Source organism: Lissotriton vulgaris, chromosome 1_1 (genome assembly GCF_964263255.1).
Source record: "Lissotriton vulgaris chromosome 1_1, aLisVul1.2, whole genome shotgun sequence".
Lineage (NCBI taxonomy): Eukaryota > Metazoa > Chordata > Amphibia > Caudata > Salamandridae > Lissotriton > Lissotriton vulgaris.
This window is the reverse complement of record NC_141685.1, coordinates 1,616,085,557-1,616,103,161: the sequence shown is the minus strand read 5'-3', so window position 1 is coordinate 1,616,103,161 and position 17,605 is coordinate 1,616,085,557. Positions and strand designations below refer to the sequence as shown.

At 47.2% G+C, this 17,605-nt stretch overlaps 1 protein-coding gene across 2 annotated transcripts in view; it reads right to left on the bottom strand.

Moving 5' to 3' along the window:
* MAPK8IP2 (mitogen-activated protein kinase 8 interacting protein 2) overlaps window positions 1–17,605 on the bottom strand; it is a 256,306-nt gene that overhangs the window by 50,290 nt on the left and 188,411 nt on the right. For both annotated transcript variants that reach the window (XM_086918822.1, XM_086918823.1), the window contains exon 9: window positions 828–947. In XM_086918822.1, coding sequence (XP_086774948.1) covers window positions 828–947 — 120 coding nt within the window. The remainder of the gene's footprint in view (window positions 1–827; window positions 948–17,605) is intronic.

Genomic DNA, 17,605 nt, shown 5'->3' with positions numbered 1-17,605 from the left:
ATAATGAATTTGATGGATTCTTAGCAATAACTATTTCATGATTCAATAAGGCAATGTTCTAATGATAGAGATTTGAAGTACTTTGAATAAGAAGATTTGAAATGATTTGTTCTTTTTTACGTGCCCCTTTATCCGTTTCTACATGGTTATTCGTGCATTTTCGACAAGCACATTTTTAATTATGCTAGATGTTATACACACACACACACACTTCTTTCTTTACATATATTGACCTCATTACATGCAGGAACAATTACACACATTCCCCAATACGTTTTTTTGAGTCACATGTACACACACATAGTGGAGCTCAGCTACACTAATGGCAATCAAGCAATTTTCCCTGGCACTACATATAGGGGTGTAGCTTCTGGGGGGTGTTTGGTCGGGTATGGTGAAGTGTCTGTTGGATTTCACCTGGGATTTTTGCATGCACACACTGACAAAAACACACACACACAACACACACTCTCTCATATCCCTGTTTTGAAAGCCCTAAACTTTTTTGATTGCTGTGTTTCTTTCACTAACTACTCCTGCTAATCCGCATTCCTCTCTCTTTCCACTGACTCTTAAACCCCTCTCAGGCGCCCTGCTTGTCACATAATGTATTATAACATTATATGCCCCCTCCCCCAAGTTTTACCGACCAAGCTATGCCCCTGCCTACATAAACCTCACATTCAAACGAACAGTCAGGCTTATGCATTGTGTGCGCCTGCCAAAGAGTCACCCCATTGTTAGACAGTAAGACACCCCCATTGCACTCTCCCACCTCCTGCTTCCTTCAAGTGTGTCTGCTGTTGCCCCCAAGCCTGCCCTCTTACCTCCTCGTCTCGGCTGTACTCATTAACATTCAGGATGAGTTTGACCCCCTGCAGGCTGATCTCCAAGTCGCAGGTTGAAGGGGGTCGCAGGTGAACTGTTAGCTTTCTGGTGGTGGCAATCTAAAACAGAAAAACAAAACAAACAAGGAGGGTCAGAGGTTACAAAATCGAGGGCAGTCGTTGCACCAAAACACATGCGGCTAACTCCGGACTCACAAAGTGGTGGCTCGGGTGTGTTTGTACCCAGGCTCAGTTCATGCCAGAGGCCGGGAAAGAGCGAGGCTGTCTCGGCACGCTTACAGTATGCGAGGGAGATGACAAGTGCAGACATTTTAGGGCTCAGTAAGCTTAGTTACCCAATACCACATCTTTCCTGTCATGAGAATATTCTCTTGTACATCCAACCTTGAATAATCGATTTATAAATGGGAGTGCAAGCCTCGGGAGCACAAAGTCGAAACCTGTGGTGCAGTAACTATTGCTGTAGTAATAAACGCACAGCATCGCAAGGGGTGTGAAGACTTGTAGAGACGAGATTTCACCCACTTCACTCCACTTGGGAGGACCTTTCATACATTTGAGGACTTATACGCTTTTCCAAATATCTAACATTTATTTTCACTATTTCACTTATGAGCCACCTCTTACAACAGCTTTGTTTGTTATATTAAACAGATTATTCACGTCTTATGGATGTTTTAATCAAAAACATTTAGGAGGTGCTATAATGTCATGTTTCAATCAGAGACGTTTTAAGGCATGGGCAAAGTGGGCTCTGTCCCAAGGCCCTAGTCTTTCAGAGTGGGGCTGATAGAACCAGCTCTTGTCTGCAGACAGTCTAGCCCTGATAACCTTGAATAATTCTTAAACATATTGTTTTAAATACCCTTTTCTTTCAATGTATTTTTAATGTGGGTGATGTGTGAGAGTCTATTACAGAAAATTTGCAGAGAAATGTTGTGTTTATGCTTCAAGCAACATCCATAATAAGGAGTTCATTTACATCAAAACAGCATCTCCGATATGAGAAATGATAGGGTGTCATGGAGATAATTTGCTGTGATATTAGTGAGCTGCTGCTGTGTTACAATATCGAAACCACATATCACCGTAGCTGAATATTAGATGGAAACACATTTAGAATATAGGCCAATGTGCCTGTGCGCTGTCAGTGACCTGCCCAACGAGGGCATGAAAAAACAGAAACTGGATCATAAATTCAAAACTGTTCCAAACAGTGGCCACCAAAATACATTTGGCCCAGGGCCCCCCAAAGCCTTAAGTTTTCCCTGGTCTCAATCCCTCTGGTATTGCTATTTTTATTGTATAAATGTTTTTGGAGAGTAGGACCGTCATACAAGTTATTTATTTAACATTAGGTCTTTAGGTTTTAGCCACAGCCTAATTGGTCCTGCTAGGGCTCCGTTCTCCCTCCAGTTGTCATCAACACCCAGGCTTCACCCATCACAAGATTCCAACAATCGATGCATTTTCACAGTCTCACAGCATCCACACTCTATATTACACAGCAAGCCCACTCGGCTTCTGTATACACAGACACATCCTATGACTACATCATCCAATTTCGTACACACAGGACAACCCAGGCATACCACATCACTACATCAATCCTCCATGCCTTTTAACCTATGCCATAACAAATAGCTGCATACAAGTATCCCCCTAGGAGAATGGGTATTACATGGACAAACACGCATTTACTCCTAGATCAAACCCTGACAGTAGCCTAGTGTGAAAAAGTGCTTCTTTCAGGGTGGTCACCCCCATTTGTGTGGCGTGATGCTGTTGTGTTCGTGCTTATGTGTACTGGGAAATTGATAACCAGGCCCGAGTGCATGTGGTCTGACCCATGCAACATGTGGAAATTGCTTACCACCTATTTGGCCTATTTAACTTTCCTATAAGGCCACAGTATATGGTGCCCATAATACATCTCTGGCATGTAAAGTTAACTGTCACCCACGAAATACGGCAGTACTGTGCCATCCACTAGTGTAACTAGGCAAACTAGACCCAGAACCACAACTTCACCCTGGCAGCTGCAGTTTACAACCTTCAATAGGTCCCCTGTTTGAGAGGAGAAAACCTCCCTTTTAAATATTAATAAGTACCCCTATCTAGGTCACAGCTGACAAAGAAGTGTATGGTATTTAAAAGTAGAACATGGAAAAATGTAGACTCAACATGTCCTTACAGTGACTAGCAACCAAAAGCTATTTTCACTGTAGAAAGGCTGGCTGGCCCAGTGAGAAACAATGGGAAGCAGGATTAAAAGTAAATTCTGCTCTCTCTGGAAAAGGACCCACTAGAAATGTGACTAAACCACTTTTTTTAATGTATATTGTAAACACAACTTAATCGTGAAGCTGGATTTTAAAACATACTCTTTTCCTTTCTGTCTGAAGCTCATGATGGGCAATTTAATATAGCTCTCCAAAAGTAGCCCAGCCATTTAATAGTCACTGATGAGGATTTATTTACTTTAAAGGAGCCTTCTCTGTCAAAAGAAAATGTTAGGCGATACCTTCAAAGGCCCCAGCTTTTGTCCTCTCAGTCAGGCAGGTACCAATCCTAGTGGGGGAGGGTTGCCCCTAGTACTGGTTTAAAATGACCAAGGATAAGGGCACAGCTCATTACCTTGGCCACTCCCCTGCGGTTAAAAATTCAAAAAGGGTGGGCACACAGGCACTGCAAAAGGGAAGAAGAGTTTCTCCATTTTGGATTTTGAGACTAATAAACACTGTGGGATTGCTTGGAGTAGGACAAAATGGAACTGCTTCAGAAGTGGGTATTGTTACCCCTGGAAACATTTACTTCATTGGTTAGGGAGGGGCCAGGAGACACACCCTCACTCACTAGCTAGTGCCCAGCAGAAATATTGCATCACCAGGCCCCCTATTCAGAAACTTTCTGGACCTGCAAAATTACAGAAGAGGAATGGACCTGCTGTGTGACCTGAGAGGCCTGAAGAACTGGACTGGCTCCCTCTTGTACGGTGGGCACCCTGAATATCGAATAGATAGGAATATTTTGCATACCTAACTCCACATGTGGTACATATATCTTCAAGGTATGTAGATGTGGAGTTAGGAAAAGCAAACAGATACCTCCCTATATGTACTTACCTTTCGATATTTTATCCCTCAATATTCTGTTCTCGATATTCTTGTACCATGATATTCTGGAGGTCGATATTCAATAGTACAATCCTCTTGTACCCAAGATAAAGAAGTGGACTTCAAGGGTCAGTTGACTAGCTTCCTGTCTGGGTACAGGGCTACAAAAAGTTGGCTGCAAGCGACATTTTACCGGAAGTTCCCAGCTGCCCAGTACAAACTGGACTTGACCTGAATCCTGCTGGTGGCCTCTGCTAGAGTGAGTCTTGACCCCTAAGAGCTCTTACTGAGGTCATGGGACCCTTGGGTGTGTCTAACGGGCCTACTCCTACCACCCCTGAAAACATTATGACATTTGTTTTGGGCTCCAAGACCTTTGAAGGACAGGGACAAACCAGCCGGCCTATCCGACCAGGGTGCGACCTTGCTGGGCTAAGTAACAGGTTTCTCCCAATGGGAGTTTCTTCACAGCAGCATATTCATTTCAGTGGACCCTAAGTGAGAAATTATCTGGCCTTGGGGAGCTCCATGTCAGAAACAGCCTGCAGCCTTGCCCTGCTGAAGGATTCCAAGTTTCAAAAAAGAGACCAAGTATAAATGTGAAAGTTGGTCAACAGGGTTTTGACTCGCAATTTGGAATGCTCTCTGGAGGTATGCCTTCTGGGCTTATTCCCGAGACCTAAACCCAAAAGAATGGATCACAGGTTTACGGACCTGGCTTTCCTCTTGGCTAAGAGGAGAATAGCCCTCAGGTGGAAGGCGAAGAAGAATCCTTTAGTAGTAGACTGGGAAAAGGATGTTTCCAGCTGGGCTTGAGCTGAGGAAAAGGCTTTGATTAAGGAGAACAAGATTAAGAAGCGGCGTAAGCCACTGGCAGAACCCTGGGCAGACATTTTGAGAGCATGGGACCCACGAAACACACCTGATCAGGAGTCACACGTGAACTCGACTGACTCTGAGGGGCTGGGAGAGACCCACACCCTTTAAAGGTTTGACGACCATTACGGAATGGGTAGGTGACTCGGAGTTTTTGGGGAGCGGGTGGGATTGGTCCTTCTGTGTCGTGCCACAACCGGGATATACCCTTGGGTAGGTTACGTGCCAGGTATTGCCCTTGTCTGTTCGGAGCTTTTTCTGCTTTTCCCATTTTCCTTCCCCCTCCCCTTGGGTGCTCCAACCCCAAGACATGACCAGTCAAACTGTTGTAGACATATGTACTGACTGAGGACCCCTGGTAGTTTACACTAGTTGTAGTTGTGTGTTCATTTTGTGAAGACACTGAGTTTGATTTCCCTTGTTTCCCTTTTATTTTATTTGCTTTTGGTTTTCCTTTCTACTTTTCAATTTCTGAGTTTTTATATGACAGACGTATGCATTCTCAATACAGGCACATCTCAGACAGATAGTGTTGATGGCAGGCCCAACCACTCCCTATCAAGTATTTTGCCATGGTGAGGGGCTATCTTAACACTATTAGGACACCAGAGGGAACTGACACACTGGAGACAAATAGTTCTGGATATGATGATGTGAAGAAAACAAATGTTTTGTCTCAGAGATGCACCAGCAATGTAACAAGAAGAAATCTGATAGATATTGTATTCAACCTACTGTGGATATGTAACTGTATTGATTGTAATCTTGTTAATCATTCAAATGTCAATAAAACAGGTATTTAAAAAAAAGTATAAATGTGAAAGTCTTGACCAGGCAAAGCTTTTCCCGCCAAATCTAATGACTGAAACAGGACCTCGTTTAATGACTATCCAACTTTGTGAGAACTTCCTCGGATACAGCCTGGTGCCTTGCTCCGCTGAAAGATTTTGGCTTCCAAAAGAGACTAAGTCCCAAGGTAAAACCTTCCCCGGTCAAACCTGTTTGATGTATCTGACTTGCTCTCCATCACAGTCAGACTGAAATCTCACTTAGGTACCAGTCTACTGTGACTATTGACTACCATTGGTGCTTTGTGCTTTTTGGTGCTGTTTTTCCCTAAATCTTCCAAAACCAATCATTCCGGTTCCCATTAATGAATTTTTGGTAATTCTGCTGTCATCTTGTTTAATAAATTTAACTCTATTTTATAAACTGGAGTGAGATTTTTATTGTGTCATGTTTCTGACGCTTTACCTGTTTCAGTAACTCACCCATGTCTACTCTGTGCTATAACCAGAGCTTGAGGTTGAATAAAAAATATGAGGCCTCATTTATGAGGCCTTGCATCAGTTTTGCGCTTCCGATGCGCCGGTTTTTGTGACCCATCGGCGGTGTAAAACAAGCCTCCTGTTGCCCACTATTTACAAAGTGACGCATCTAAGTAAATGCGTCACTTTGTAAACCCCTGCGCTACATTATACCTGTGTCAGGTATAATGTATGCAGGGGGGATTTACCCCCGCAAAAAGCCTCGTAGAAGTGATGCAGTGAAATCTATGAGTTTTTACTGCGTCACTTCTAGGACGCTGTTGAGTCAAAATCTTGCGCCTGCCTCACAGCAGGCTTAAGACTGACGCAGGCGCTTTCACATGGGGCTTGTCCCATGGGAAAGGACGCATTGCTGGAGTTGCGTCACTTTTGTGACACACTCCAGCAATGCGTCACTTTTGCGCTAACAGATACATCAAAAATACTGACGTATCTGTTACTCCCTGCGACATGATGTGTCATACAAATATGACTCATCAGGTATGACGCAAGGAGTGCGCACTGAGAAGTGAAGCATCGCTGCTGTCAAGCAGCGATGCGTCACTTCTCATAAATGTGGCCCATGGTATGCTGTGGGAACACATTTTACTTAAGTGAGTGCCACAATGAATTAATCACTGGCGTCATCGTATAATTTTAAAAACCATGATTTATTTTTCTTATTGGGTGGTGTAATACTCTTCACTCTTAGTACTGGTACCTGGAGTGTGCATTAAGAAACATTAAATTAATTGTACGTAACAAAAGAAGGAAAGCAATCGCCGAACTTGTGCATACAACAAAATGAATGTGGCAAGTAGAATCTTGCTTCAGTCTTCCAGTTGGTTTGAGCAATGTGACTGTTCTCCTTATTTACTCCACAGTCCACAAGGGAGGTAGTCCTTCGGGTGGTCTCAAATGGAGGACAATCCTGAGCTCTGCTTTTTAGCATTACCTCCTCGTTAGTCTTCCTCGCCACATGACTAACAAAGTGAGTTTCAGGTCCACACCAGAACCCTCCAAAGGAAAAAGTCAGCCTCCCATCCCTTCCCAATATGGCCGACCCATTAAACCCTGACCTCTATAAGAGGTGGGCCGGCCCAACCCATCAACCTGTTTTTTTAGTTCTGCGCTGCAGATTCTCCAGAGCGTCTGTTCAGGGAAGTTGGGATGAGGTCCTGCTCCAGCAGGTCCCGGTGCCTTGTGGGGAGGCCCTGCTCCAGCGGGCTCACTCTCTGGCTCCCCCGCCTTCTGGCCCTCGCACTGACCCTTTGGGTTCACAGCTCTGCTCTAGTGGGCTCCTAGTGCTTGCGGGCTCTTGGGAGTTATGCCCTGCGCCCCCTCCATTTTCTGCTTTCTGCCCTGCTTTAGCGGGCTTTCTATTTGGGCCCTGCCGTCACCGAGTGGGTTGGCTGGCTGGCTGGCTCTGGCGGGGTGTGCTCTCATCTCCTGGGTGGCTGCGGGCTTCCTTTTGTGTCTCGCTTCTTCTCTAATTGGGCATTTGTTGTCTCTTAAGACTTGTGGATCAGGCCTCTGACTTTTTCATGCTTATCAGTCTGAGGCCCCGGCCTGCCGGAAATGGGGTCCCTCGGCCCGTCTCAGCCTGCGACGGCTTTTTACCCCCTCCTGTGGCGAGACGCCCGCTAACGGCCCAGGCATCTCCTAGGGAGTTTTTTACCTTACATGGTAGCGGCGGCTCGCCTCCATTTTCACATCTGCGCCCCCTTGTCCCTGTCTTTGCAGCTTGCCTTCGAGTGCCGGGCAGGTGCATTCCTTGGTGCTCCGGGGTCGGTCCGCTTGGTAGTTTTGCGGGGGTCTGCAGCGGGTGCTGTTTCCCGTAGCCTCCGTGGGATGGGGCAGGCAATTGGCATCGGGCGTTCCTCGCTGATCGGCCTCCGAGGGGCGGGGCCTGACTCCCCCGGCTTTGTTCGGGCTGTTTTCCATCTGCTGCGGCGGATCTCGGAGCAGGCCTGCCTGATTTGCGGCTGCAGTGGTGGTGTGCGGGGGCCCCGCGATTGCTTTGTTTTGGAGGTCATAGTGACCCTGTGCTGGACGGCAGGTACGCTTCCTCTGGTGAGTGTTCTGTGTTCATTCTTTGTGTGTGTGTGTTTTTTTAAACGTTTCTTGTGGGGTCCCTGCCACTTGTGACTACGCTGGGTCTCCATCTCCGTTCCTTCCTGGCTTTTCGTTCATGGGGATGAGTCGCTCAACGTCTTGTGATTCTGAGCGACTCTCTACATACCCCTGGTACTCGTGTAAAGCGCGTTATTGCTTTGGGTCAAGTTCGCTCTATTTGGAACTCTGGGAATGGGAGTCAGAAGTGGTGAACTACACTCGTTTACAGTGATGGAGCTTCGCACATTTGTTATGTGATGACAGCGTTGGGCGGCCTTGTTGCTGAGGGACTGGGGTCCAGTCTCGGTTCCAGCGCTTGTCCTTCCGTGTCTCTGTGCACTTCACTTGCTCTCCCTGTATGGTGGGTCATTGTTGGGGTGTCCTCTCTCTGCTTTCCGCTGTGGAGGCCTGTGTTCATGGGTCTCCGGCTCTTCTCTTGGCACCACTCAGCATTTTTTTCCATCTGTGGGTGTTGATTGTGGGCCTTTGGGTTGCAGTGGTCTTCTGTTCTTCGGTGCCCTGATTCCTTCTCGGTGTCTGTGCTCGTCGGGTTCCCAGGTTTGATGCCGTATTCTGTGCACTACTTGGCAGTGTTGGGCCCTTCCGGTCAATCTATCTTTCCGCCGTAGCCTTGCGGCAATGCCACCCTGAACACACCTGATCTCGTCTGATCTCAGGAGTTGTACATGGTAGGGGCTAATTGGTTCCTGCATTAGCTGGTGCTGTAGGAGAGGTGGTTCTCAGGTCCTCTTGTTGAGCTGTGTGTTTTTCCATGTATGTGCTGGTTGTTTGTGCATTCTTGGGCCTTTGACCCAGGGGGTGTGTGTTTCCCCTTCCCAGGTTTCACTTCTGGGTTTTGGTCCGGCGGTCCTTCCTTCCTGTGTACTGCTGTCCCCGCCTGCTCTCCACTGTTGTGTGGGGTCCGTCCTGGTCGTTCCTGGTTGGTGTGGTCTTCGGGGATTCCGAGGACTGTGGGCGCCAGCATGTCTGATGGGGGCGGTCCTCTGTTTGCTCCTGTTCTTCCTTCTCGGGCTGCTTCTGTGGTCAGCGGGTAGGCTTTTGGCTTCTGCTCCTGTTTCTGCAGTCTGGCTTTTCTTCCGTGGGCAGCATCAGTGGTGTCCCCGTCTCCTCCTGCTCCATGGCTCGGCGGGTGTCCCTTGCGCCCTCCTCCTTGACGTGTGGTCACGGTTCTCAGCTGGTGCAAGTGGTGCATATTCACTTCTGCTGCCTCATTTTGGGGGCTCTGGTGTTACCAGATTGCTGGTAGTGTGCGGTGTTGTGTTCCCCACTCGCTCCCGTGCACAAGTTGTGGCAGGTGTTGCCTTTTGGTATTTTTACTGACCCTCACTGGAATTGCATGGTCTGCAAATGTTTTCGATGGATTTGGTACCAGTTCTCTTGTACGGGGGTGATTGCATGACGTTGTTCTGCTTTCTATACAATAGAAGGGGGTTCCCCAGGGCAGATAGGTGATGTAGGCAGGGAGGGAGGGGAGGAAACAATAGAACAATTAGAAAAGAACACCCTGCCAAGGATGGTAATTCGTGGTCCTATACAGGATCCAATTCTGGTTAGAGGGGAGCAATGTCAAATGAATATCAGAACCCAAGATAACAGATAGACAGCATTAAATTAATCTTTTTATAGAAAATATATTTTTTTTATTATTTGTTTTAATGCAATTTGTCATATTTAGGAAACAATCAAAAAATAACAGGTTCTAGAATTAATAAAACCATCAATAATGTTCCTCATTTCATGTGGGGAAGAATTTTCTTCAGACAATTAGGTGTTCCACTCACTCCAGGGAATTTCAAGGGGCTCAACAGACACTCACATCTTACTGGGGTCATTCATACTCGTACATGTTCAACCACTTCACACGGGTAAATCTCGTTTCGCCTGCAACAAAAAGGTTGGAGTTATAGTTGCTTGGACGGGGGTGCATCTTGGGGAGGGCAAGTTAGGTGGAATACTGTTGCCGTTCTTGGTATTAGCGCCAACACGCGTTTCGGTGTAAGCCACTTTCGTCCGGGCTTACAGAGATGGAGGGGGAGGGGTACACACTGGCTGTCAGGGGCCAAAAGGTCTGGATTATAATTTCCTTCTGGAGGGTCTAGGTATCTGCGTATGTCCGTGGTTCAGGGCATAGAATGATCACACTGGTAGTGTAGCAGGCGTAGGGGCCACGTCAGACACTCGATGTCGATCGGGAATGCGGTTCCGATCAGGGTGCTTCCTATGGAGGGGTAGTGCTGGTAGTTATTAGGAGCTGGATGCCGCGTCTGGGTTGGAGAGAAAGGGAGACTGGAGACTAAGCCGTCTTCCGTTGTCTTTCGGCGAGTCCGATATGCTCAGGGATATCTCTCAATAGCTGTCAAATCGACTCGTATCCAGACCGCGGTAATACATCGTCTAGAATTCCTGTCAGGGTGATGGGGAACCCTGTCCATCCTTTATTTTTTTGCATTGCCTCCCCGAGTGGGACGGGTTTGCCCAGTCGTGGGTCCCGTGCTCTCCATGTCACTGTTTTCCAGCATTCCTGAGTGTATGGGTCCGTTCCCAAATGCTGTGGCTCTGTGGTTGGTCTCCTCCCTTGTGTGGCTGTCCCCCTTCATCTGGGTTTGAGTGGCCGCCCGGCTGTTCGTGTCTGGGTTGTCTGCTCTGATGAGATCCTTCCGTGAGGTGGGTTTTGGGCTCCTTGTGCCTGGGTGACTTGCGGTGCTTGCCCTTTGGGGTTCCTCCCCGTCTGGTTGGTTCCGGTGCTCTGTGGTTTTTCCTGATTTTGCCTGTTCCCGTGGGTGTCCCTTCTCTTGCCCCGGTGGCTCCCCTCCCACCCTGTCTGCCAGTACGGCCTGTGGTCTTTGTGTTCTAGTCTCCCCTTCCCGGATGTTGGCGGCCTCTTCGGCCTTTGGGGCATGCATGGGTCTGTGCTGGGTCGGTTGGTACGTTTTTTGGCAGTTTCTCGTCTGCCTTTTGTTGACCGTTTCTTGGCTTGTTTTTGCCCCTGCCTCTTGGGGGTTTCTTGCTGCTCTCCTGGGCGGTTTGTACCATGCCTCGGTCACTCTCTTCCGGTTTGTATCCCCAGTGCTGCCTTTTCTGGCCTTCTTGTCCGGGCTCCGGGCTTCGCGCCTGGGCTTGTTGGCCTGGCCTGGGTGTTTGTCCTGTTGGTGGGGCTCTCCTGGGTGCTTCACATTTCTGCACCTGCGGATGGTGGCTTTGGGTTTGCTCAGTGGTCCGTGTTGTAGCTCTATGGGCGCTGACTCACCTGGGTCGGAGATTTCGTATCCTGCTACTGTTTTTTTTATTGCCCCTTGGGTCTTTTTTGTTCACACTGTGCTTGTGTTTGTTCCGGGGTGCTGGTTTTCCTGGTTCTCTTGCCTGACGTTCCCTGTGCGGATTGAATCCTGTTCTTCACTGTCCATAGTTTTGGGGTTCTGGGTCCTTCCGGCTCGGGTTTTCTCCCTGGGCGTTTTGACATTCTCTGGCTCATTCCGCCCGGCTCTCCTGTCTTTCTCACCTTTGGTGGGTTGCTGCCTGTGGCCTTGCCCCTGTGTTCACTCCGTTTCCTGTCAGTTCTCCGTCGTTCAGCTGGGTCGGTCCTGGGTGTTGGTATGAGTTTCTCTGGCCTAGTGGTTTGAATTGGTTGGCTGACTCTTCCACCAGAGGTCCTGTGTTCGAGTCCTGAGGTTTATTGGTTTTGCCTCCTGGGTGCTCGCCTTGGCGGCTCATTTGTTGCATGTGGGACGTTGCGGGCGGTTTGCTTGTCCCCTACGCTGGGCTGTCTCGCTCGTTCGTTATGCATACCCTTCCTTCCGGGTTCTTTATGCTTTCTTGTGCGTGGGGTCCCCTGGTGGGTGTTTGTGTTCCTGTTTAGGGCTTGGCCTTGGTCCTGGTCCTCTTCGGTGCCTTGCTGTCGGTGTCGCTTTATTGTGGTTTCCTGCGGCCCCGGGGTCTGTTTTGCCTTGCACCTGCTTAGGCACTCTCATTGCTGTCACGCTGTTGCGGTTTGGGTGCCCTTCATTTTTGTTGTTCGGGTGGAGTGCTGGTTTCCTTTTCTGCACCTCCGTCCGTTCTTGCGGCTCCTGCCGGTCTGGGTTGGTTCCCTTTGGTTACTTTTGCTTCTACCCTTGCTTGCCACTGGGCCTGGTGGGTTTTGTTTTGTTCTTCGCTCTGGTCTTTGGTTTGGGGGTGGTTCGACTCTCGCTATTGGTGGTCCACCATGCGTGGAGTTGGGCTTCGGTCGGACTGTGTCTCTTGCTGCTGTGGTTTTTTTTTTGTTGGGTCTCTATGGTGGGGTTGCCCTCTCTTTCTTCCGTTTCTTTGGAGCCCCAGTGGCTCATGTACTGTTTGGGTTGTTGCTCCCCTCTTGGCGTGTTTGGACCAGCTTTCTGTTTTCTGCTCGTGGTCTGTTTGCGGTTGCTTTTGGCTCCATGTGGTCTGGTGCTGTGCCTTCTCTGTCCTCCTTCGTTCTTTGGTTGGGGCACGTTTTCTGTAGGCACTTTGTGTCTCAAGGGTCCGGTTTTTCGGCCCTTCCGGTGTCTTTCTGTCCCAGGCTGGTTCTTCCTGCTTGTGGTTGCCTCTCTTGGGTGGTTCTTCCACTCGTCTGGCCTGTTGGGTTTGCCCTCTTCTGTGGAGTCCCCATCCTGGTCCGTTGGTTTCTTGTGAGTTTCCATGAAGCCACTTGGCTTTGGTATGTGCTCACTTTGTTAGTCATGTGGCAAGGAAGACTAAAGAGGAGGTAATGCCCCGGTTACTTACCAGTAATCTTCATTACTCCGAGTATAGTCTTCCTCGCCACATAAGTTCCCAATCCTCCCTCCCTGTCTGGCTATCGGCTTCATGTTGTGCTTGGTAGTTTCAGGCTGATGGGTTGGGCCGGCTCTCCTCTTATAGAATTCAGGGTGTAATGGGTCGGCCATATTGGGAAGGGATAGGAGGCATGGGAGGCTGACTTTTTGCTTTGGAGGGTTCTGGTGTGGAGCTGAAGCTCACTTTGTTAGTCATGTGGCGAGGAAGACTATACTCAGAGTAATGAAGATTACCGGTAAGTAACTGGGGCATTACCTAATGTATTTAAGTTTAGAGGACTCCTCTAAAAGAAAGTGTCGACCTGTTACTGTGAGCCTCCTCAGGACTTTGGAAGAAGGAAGTACTTGCTAGGCAAACATGGGTATTATAAGCTAGAGCGGCGACACAAGTTGCTTTCATGGGGAGTGGGGGGAGAGGAGAATAGGTCAGGAAGAAGTGAAGGCCTTCATCCACTTTGGGGGCATGGGTATGGCTGCTAGGGATCCGAGCAACGTAAGCCTACATTCCAGAAGTGTAGCAGATTGCTTTGGTCTTGAAGAGAATAGGGGAGCTGCAGGGTACATTGACACATGTAGTTGGGACGCACTGGGGACGCAACGGAAGACTTCGTCTGTTACTCCTTTTGGCATGCCAAAAGTTATCTGTGTGTTGGGGCCGGATCAGACGGCAAGTGCAGGTCAGCGCCAGAGTGCCTGACCCGTTCATGCCATCTGATCTGGCCCCGCCATTCATTTTGTTGTTTGCACAAATGTTGCTTTCCTTCTTTTGTTACGTGTGGTTACTTTGATGTTTCTTAATGCACACTCCAGGTACCAGCAAGAACAGTGAAGAGTATTACGCCAAAACAACAAAATAAGAACAAAATAAATCGTTTTTTTTTAATTGTATGAAGATACCAGTGATTAATTTGAGTATTCACTGTGGCACTAACTTATGAAAAAATCTGTTCCCACAACATACCATATTTTCTGTTTAGCCCCATTTTCATGCCCAGGTATTGTAGGGTCACTAGGGTAAACCCATTGATGTCTATACATTTAACCAGAGCTTGAGCCCAAGTATAAATTACTGACTGGACATAACAACTTAGTGGAGTAACATCCACTGGAACTAATTTTCATTTTCTCACAACCGGCTCCAGTAAATTGTACTTTAGTATTTAAAGTGTATGCAGGAAAAATTAGCTATAATTGAGGTACTACAAAATTAGAAACAAAATAGCATTGGAAGTCAAAAAGAATATACATTGTAAACCAACCGAATGAATTTAGAAGGAGAAAGTGGAATATTGATTATTAAAACATTCATGCAAATGCAAAGCGAGGAAGGACTCGCATCTAACAGCAGGGCATAAAAATTATCTCGAGGAGGTCGAGACATCTAGAGACTGTTTATTGAACAAATTAATTAATGAATTCTGGGAGTTTTATGTAGTTGTGTATTGACTCTATTAATGAATGTACAGGATGTTGGTATTGTTGTGCATATGTCTATATATGTTTGTTTTTGTATAAATTCTCCTCTTGTCTTTCACTTTTTGTATCTAACTTAAATTCAATGTGATATTTATATGGCCTGTTATCTTCACGTACATCTGATGGTGCAGGACCATAGTTCCAAAATGCCAGGACGTTCCTCATTTGAGGCTTAGGGAAAATAGCCTCGCCTGAGCCCACAAGCTTTTGGAGGTCTAGAATTCATTACAAATATCTATGGCCATAAATAAATATTTCTATGGGCTGTACCAGACTATTTAGTAGCCATAGTTATGAGTCATGCTACTGCGAGGAACTTCCATTCATGTATGTGGTGGTGCCATCTCTTTCCTGCCCTGCCCCTAAGCGACTCACTACAATGGGGGAGGGACAAGTGTGGACTTTCAGGGCATGTCTCTAGAATGCGCTGTGAGTCTCCTTACGCAAAGAACGAAACCTTCTTACATTCAAGCATAACCTGAAAAATCTATGTACTATAGGACATTCATACCCAGACCAGCGCTTTGAGGCAGGCTTCGTTTTGTAGTGCAGTATATAAATTGTTTAACTGACTACTGATTGATATGCATTGAAGGATTGCTCTGAAACCAGTGAGATCCATCCACTGGTACATTTTTCATAAATCCACCAAATACTGTTGCTTTGATATTCCGAGAAACATTATGCTTTATCCATCAAGTGGTTAATGCCCGTCTTGGATGTCTGGGCCCTCAGTAGACAAAAACATGTTTTCTCACAAATGCCGAATCAAAATTATGCCGTCTACTATTCTTAAATATCAGGGACTCTTGCTTTGATCGTGTGGTAAACTTATGTGTTTTTTCTGCGAAGAAAATCCTGTGGTCACGATTATTTTGGGGTACGATGTCAGATTGTTACACCTACCTTCTTCAAGATAACTTGTATGGGAGCTGTTAGGGTTTCTTACCCTATCCATAATTGCCAAAGGATGTCACCATAATGGTCTACAGGGCTGGAGAGAGGATAGCATGATCACCTGCTTGTTTGTACACAGGAAGGCACATTGACCTTCTACATAACTAGACCTATTGGCCCATATTCTGCGTTAATATGTACATTCTGCACAGATGATTCCAAACGCTCCTTCTCTATGAATGTACACAGATGACACATTTACCCTCTACATATTCACCTGTCATTGTCACAGAGTGCCAACTTCGGTACCAGAACCTGTACTCTCTGAACATCCGTCTAAAGTAATTTACAGAACAATTCTGAGCAAAAACCCACTAAACCGAACAGAATTCAAGAAATTAGCAACACAGAGTTGTTTGCAAGTAATTGTTGAGACCTTCTTCCTTGAAAATCAGTAACAAAACTGCACAAGCCAAAATGCGCCTGAATCAGGAGTTTCATCCCAGCGCATGCCTGCAACTGGACCACTACTCCGAAAACTCTTTTCACCTGTGCTGACTGTGCTCGCATACAAGAAAGTTCCCAACCTTCATTGGTGTGTTGTAACTGAATTTCTTCCAGCCATGAAGCTCTCTGACTAATTGTTGGATTTTCCATCTCCAAGTTCATCAGTGTTGCCCTGCGCCAGTCTCTCTCCTGAATTTCCAGGACTCTCTCTTCCTCCCGGAGTTCTTGCCTTTTTCTCAGTGCCTCCCTTCTCCATTGTCTACCTGACATCTCAGTTGGTTATTACATAAATGTCCGTTGCCTGCTGCTACCACTCACCTCTGGCCAAGTTGCTTACCTTCTTTACTGGGTTACCAGACAGGTCAGCCACGGTAATCCATCATCCAGTTTTGGCAGTCCTGCTTCAGTGCTGACCGCCATCGTCCAGAGGTTCAGTGAATCTGCCGGTTACCCTTCTGGGGGTTCACTCAGTCCAGAACTGAGGGTTCTCGCACTCACCCACTCTAGTTCTTGTCACTCTAGTGTTCGTGGCTGCACATGGGCTGGCATGTTTAGTTGCATAGCTACACATAGGTGCCACCCTTCAGGATGGTATGATCAGTTGCATAGATGCACACTGGGTGCGAGATCACCTTGTACATGGCTGCACTAAGGGCAACATGCTCAGTAGAACACAGGATAGTACTTTCATCTGTCTGGCTGCAAACAAGATGCTGAGCTCTCATTTTACATGGCTCAACTCAGGATGCCACCCTCCTCTTCTGTGTGACTTTCACATGGGGGAGCATAACATGCCAACATGTTTCAGCTAACAAGATGCTTCACATATCTTCAAGACGGGGACACAACAATTGCCAGATGGACTGAGCATTGGCAACACAGAATATGCTATATCCATTCTGCATGGCTACACACAAGATGTTACACACACTCTTTATAGAGAAGGACGCAGGAAGTGGAGTCACCTTCTGGATGGTTGCCCTCAGGGCGCCCCATTTGCATTCTACATTGTAGCACAACTCATGACACACTCACATTATGCCTGGCATCTCACAACACAACACACTCATCTTCTGCATGACTGGCTGGATAAGGGGTACCTCACTACCTTTTTCACATAGGACAGAGCATGCCAGTCTCACTTGGGAATGGCTGCACATGGGATTCCACATTCACCTTCATAGCTGGACAAAGGAAGCCTGGCTTAACTTTCTACAGGGCAAGTCAGAAGAAGCCATACTCATGCACTCACGCTTGGCTGCAAACGGGGTGCTACACTTACCGCGAAGGCTGCCTCCAGGAAGTCGCACGGATGACTGCATAGGAACGGATTCTCCTTTTGAATTTGGTGCCCCAAATGTAACCCACAATCTACAATGCTGCAGACAGGGTGCTATGCTAGCAGGCACACAAGAAGCAACACGTTCCTCCCGTCTGCATCTCTAAAAATATTGATCTTATGCATGGCATAACCCGAGAGCGCAGATTCACCTCCTGAATGGCTGAAGAGATCAGACAAACCTACTTCATGGCTGCACACAGGATGCTACTTTTACCTTGTGCACAGCTGGACGTAGGGGGCCACCCTCACCTCCACCTCCTGTTGATTACACAATCAACTACATCAATCCTTTCCACTGCTTTATTAAGAA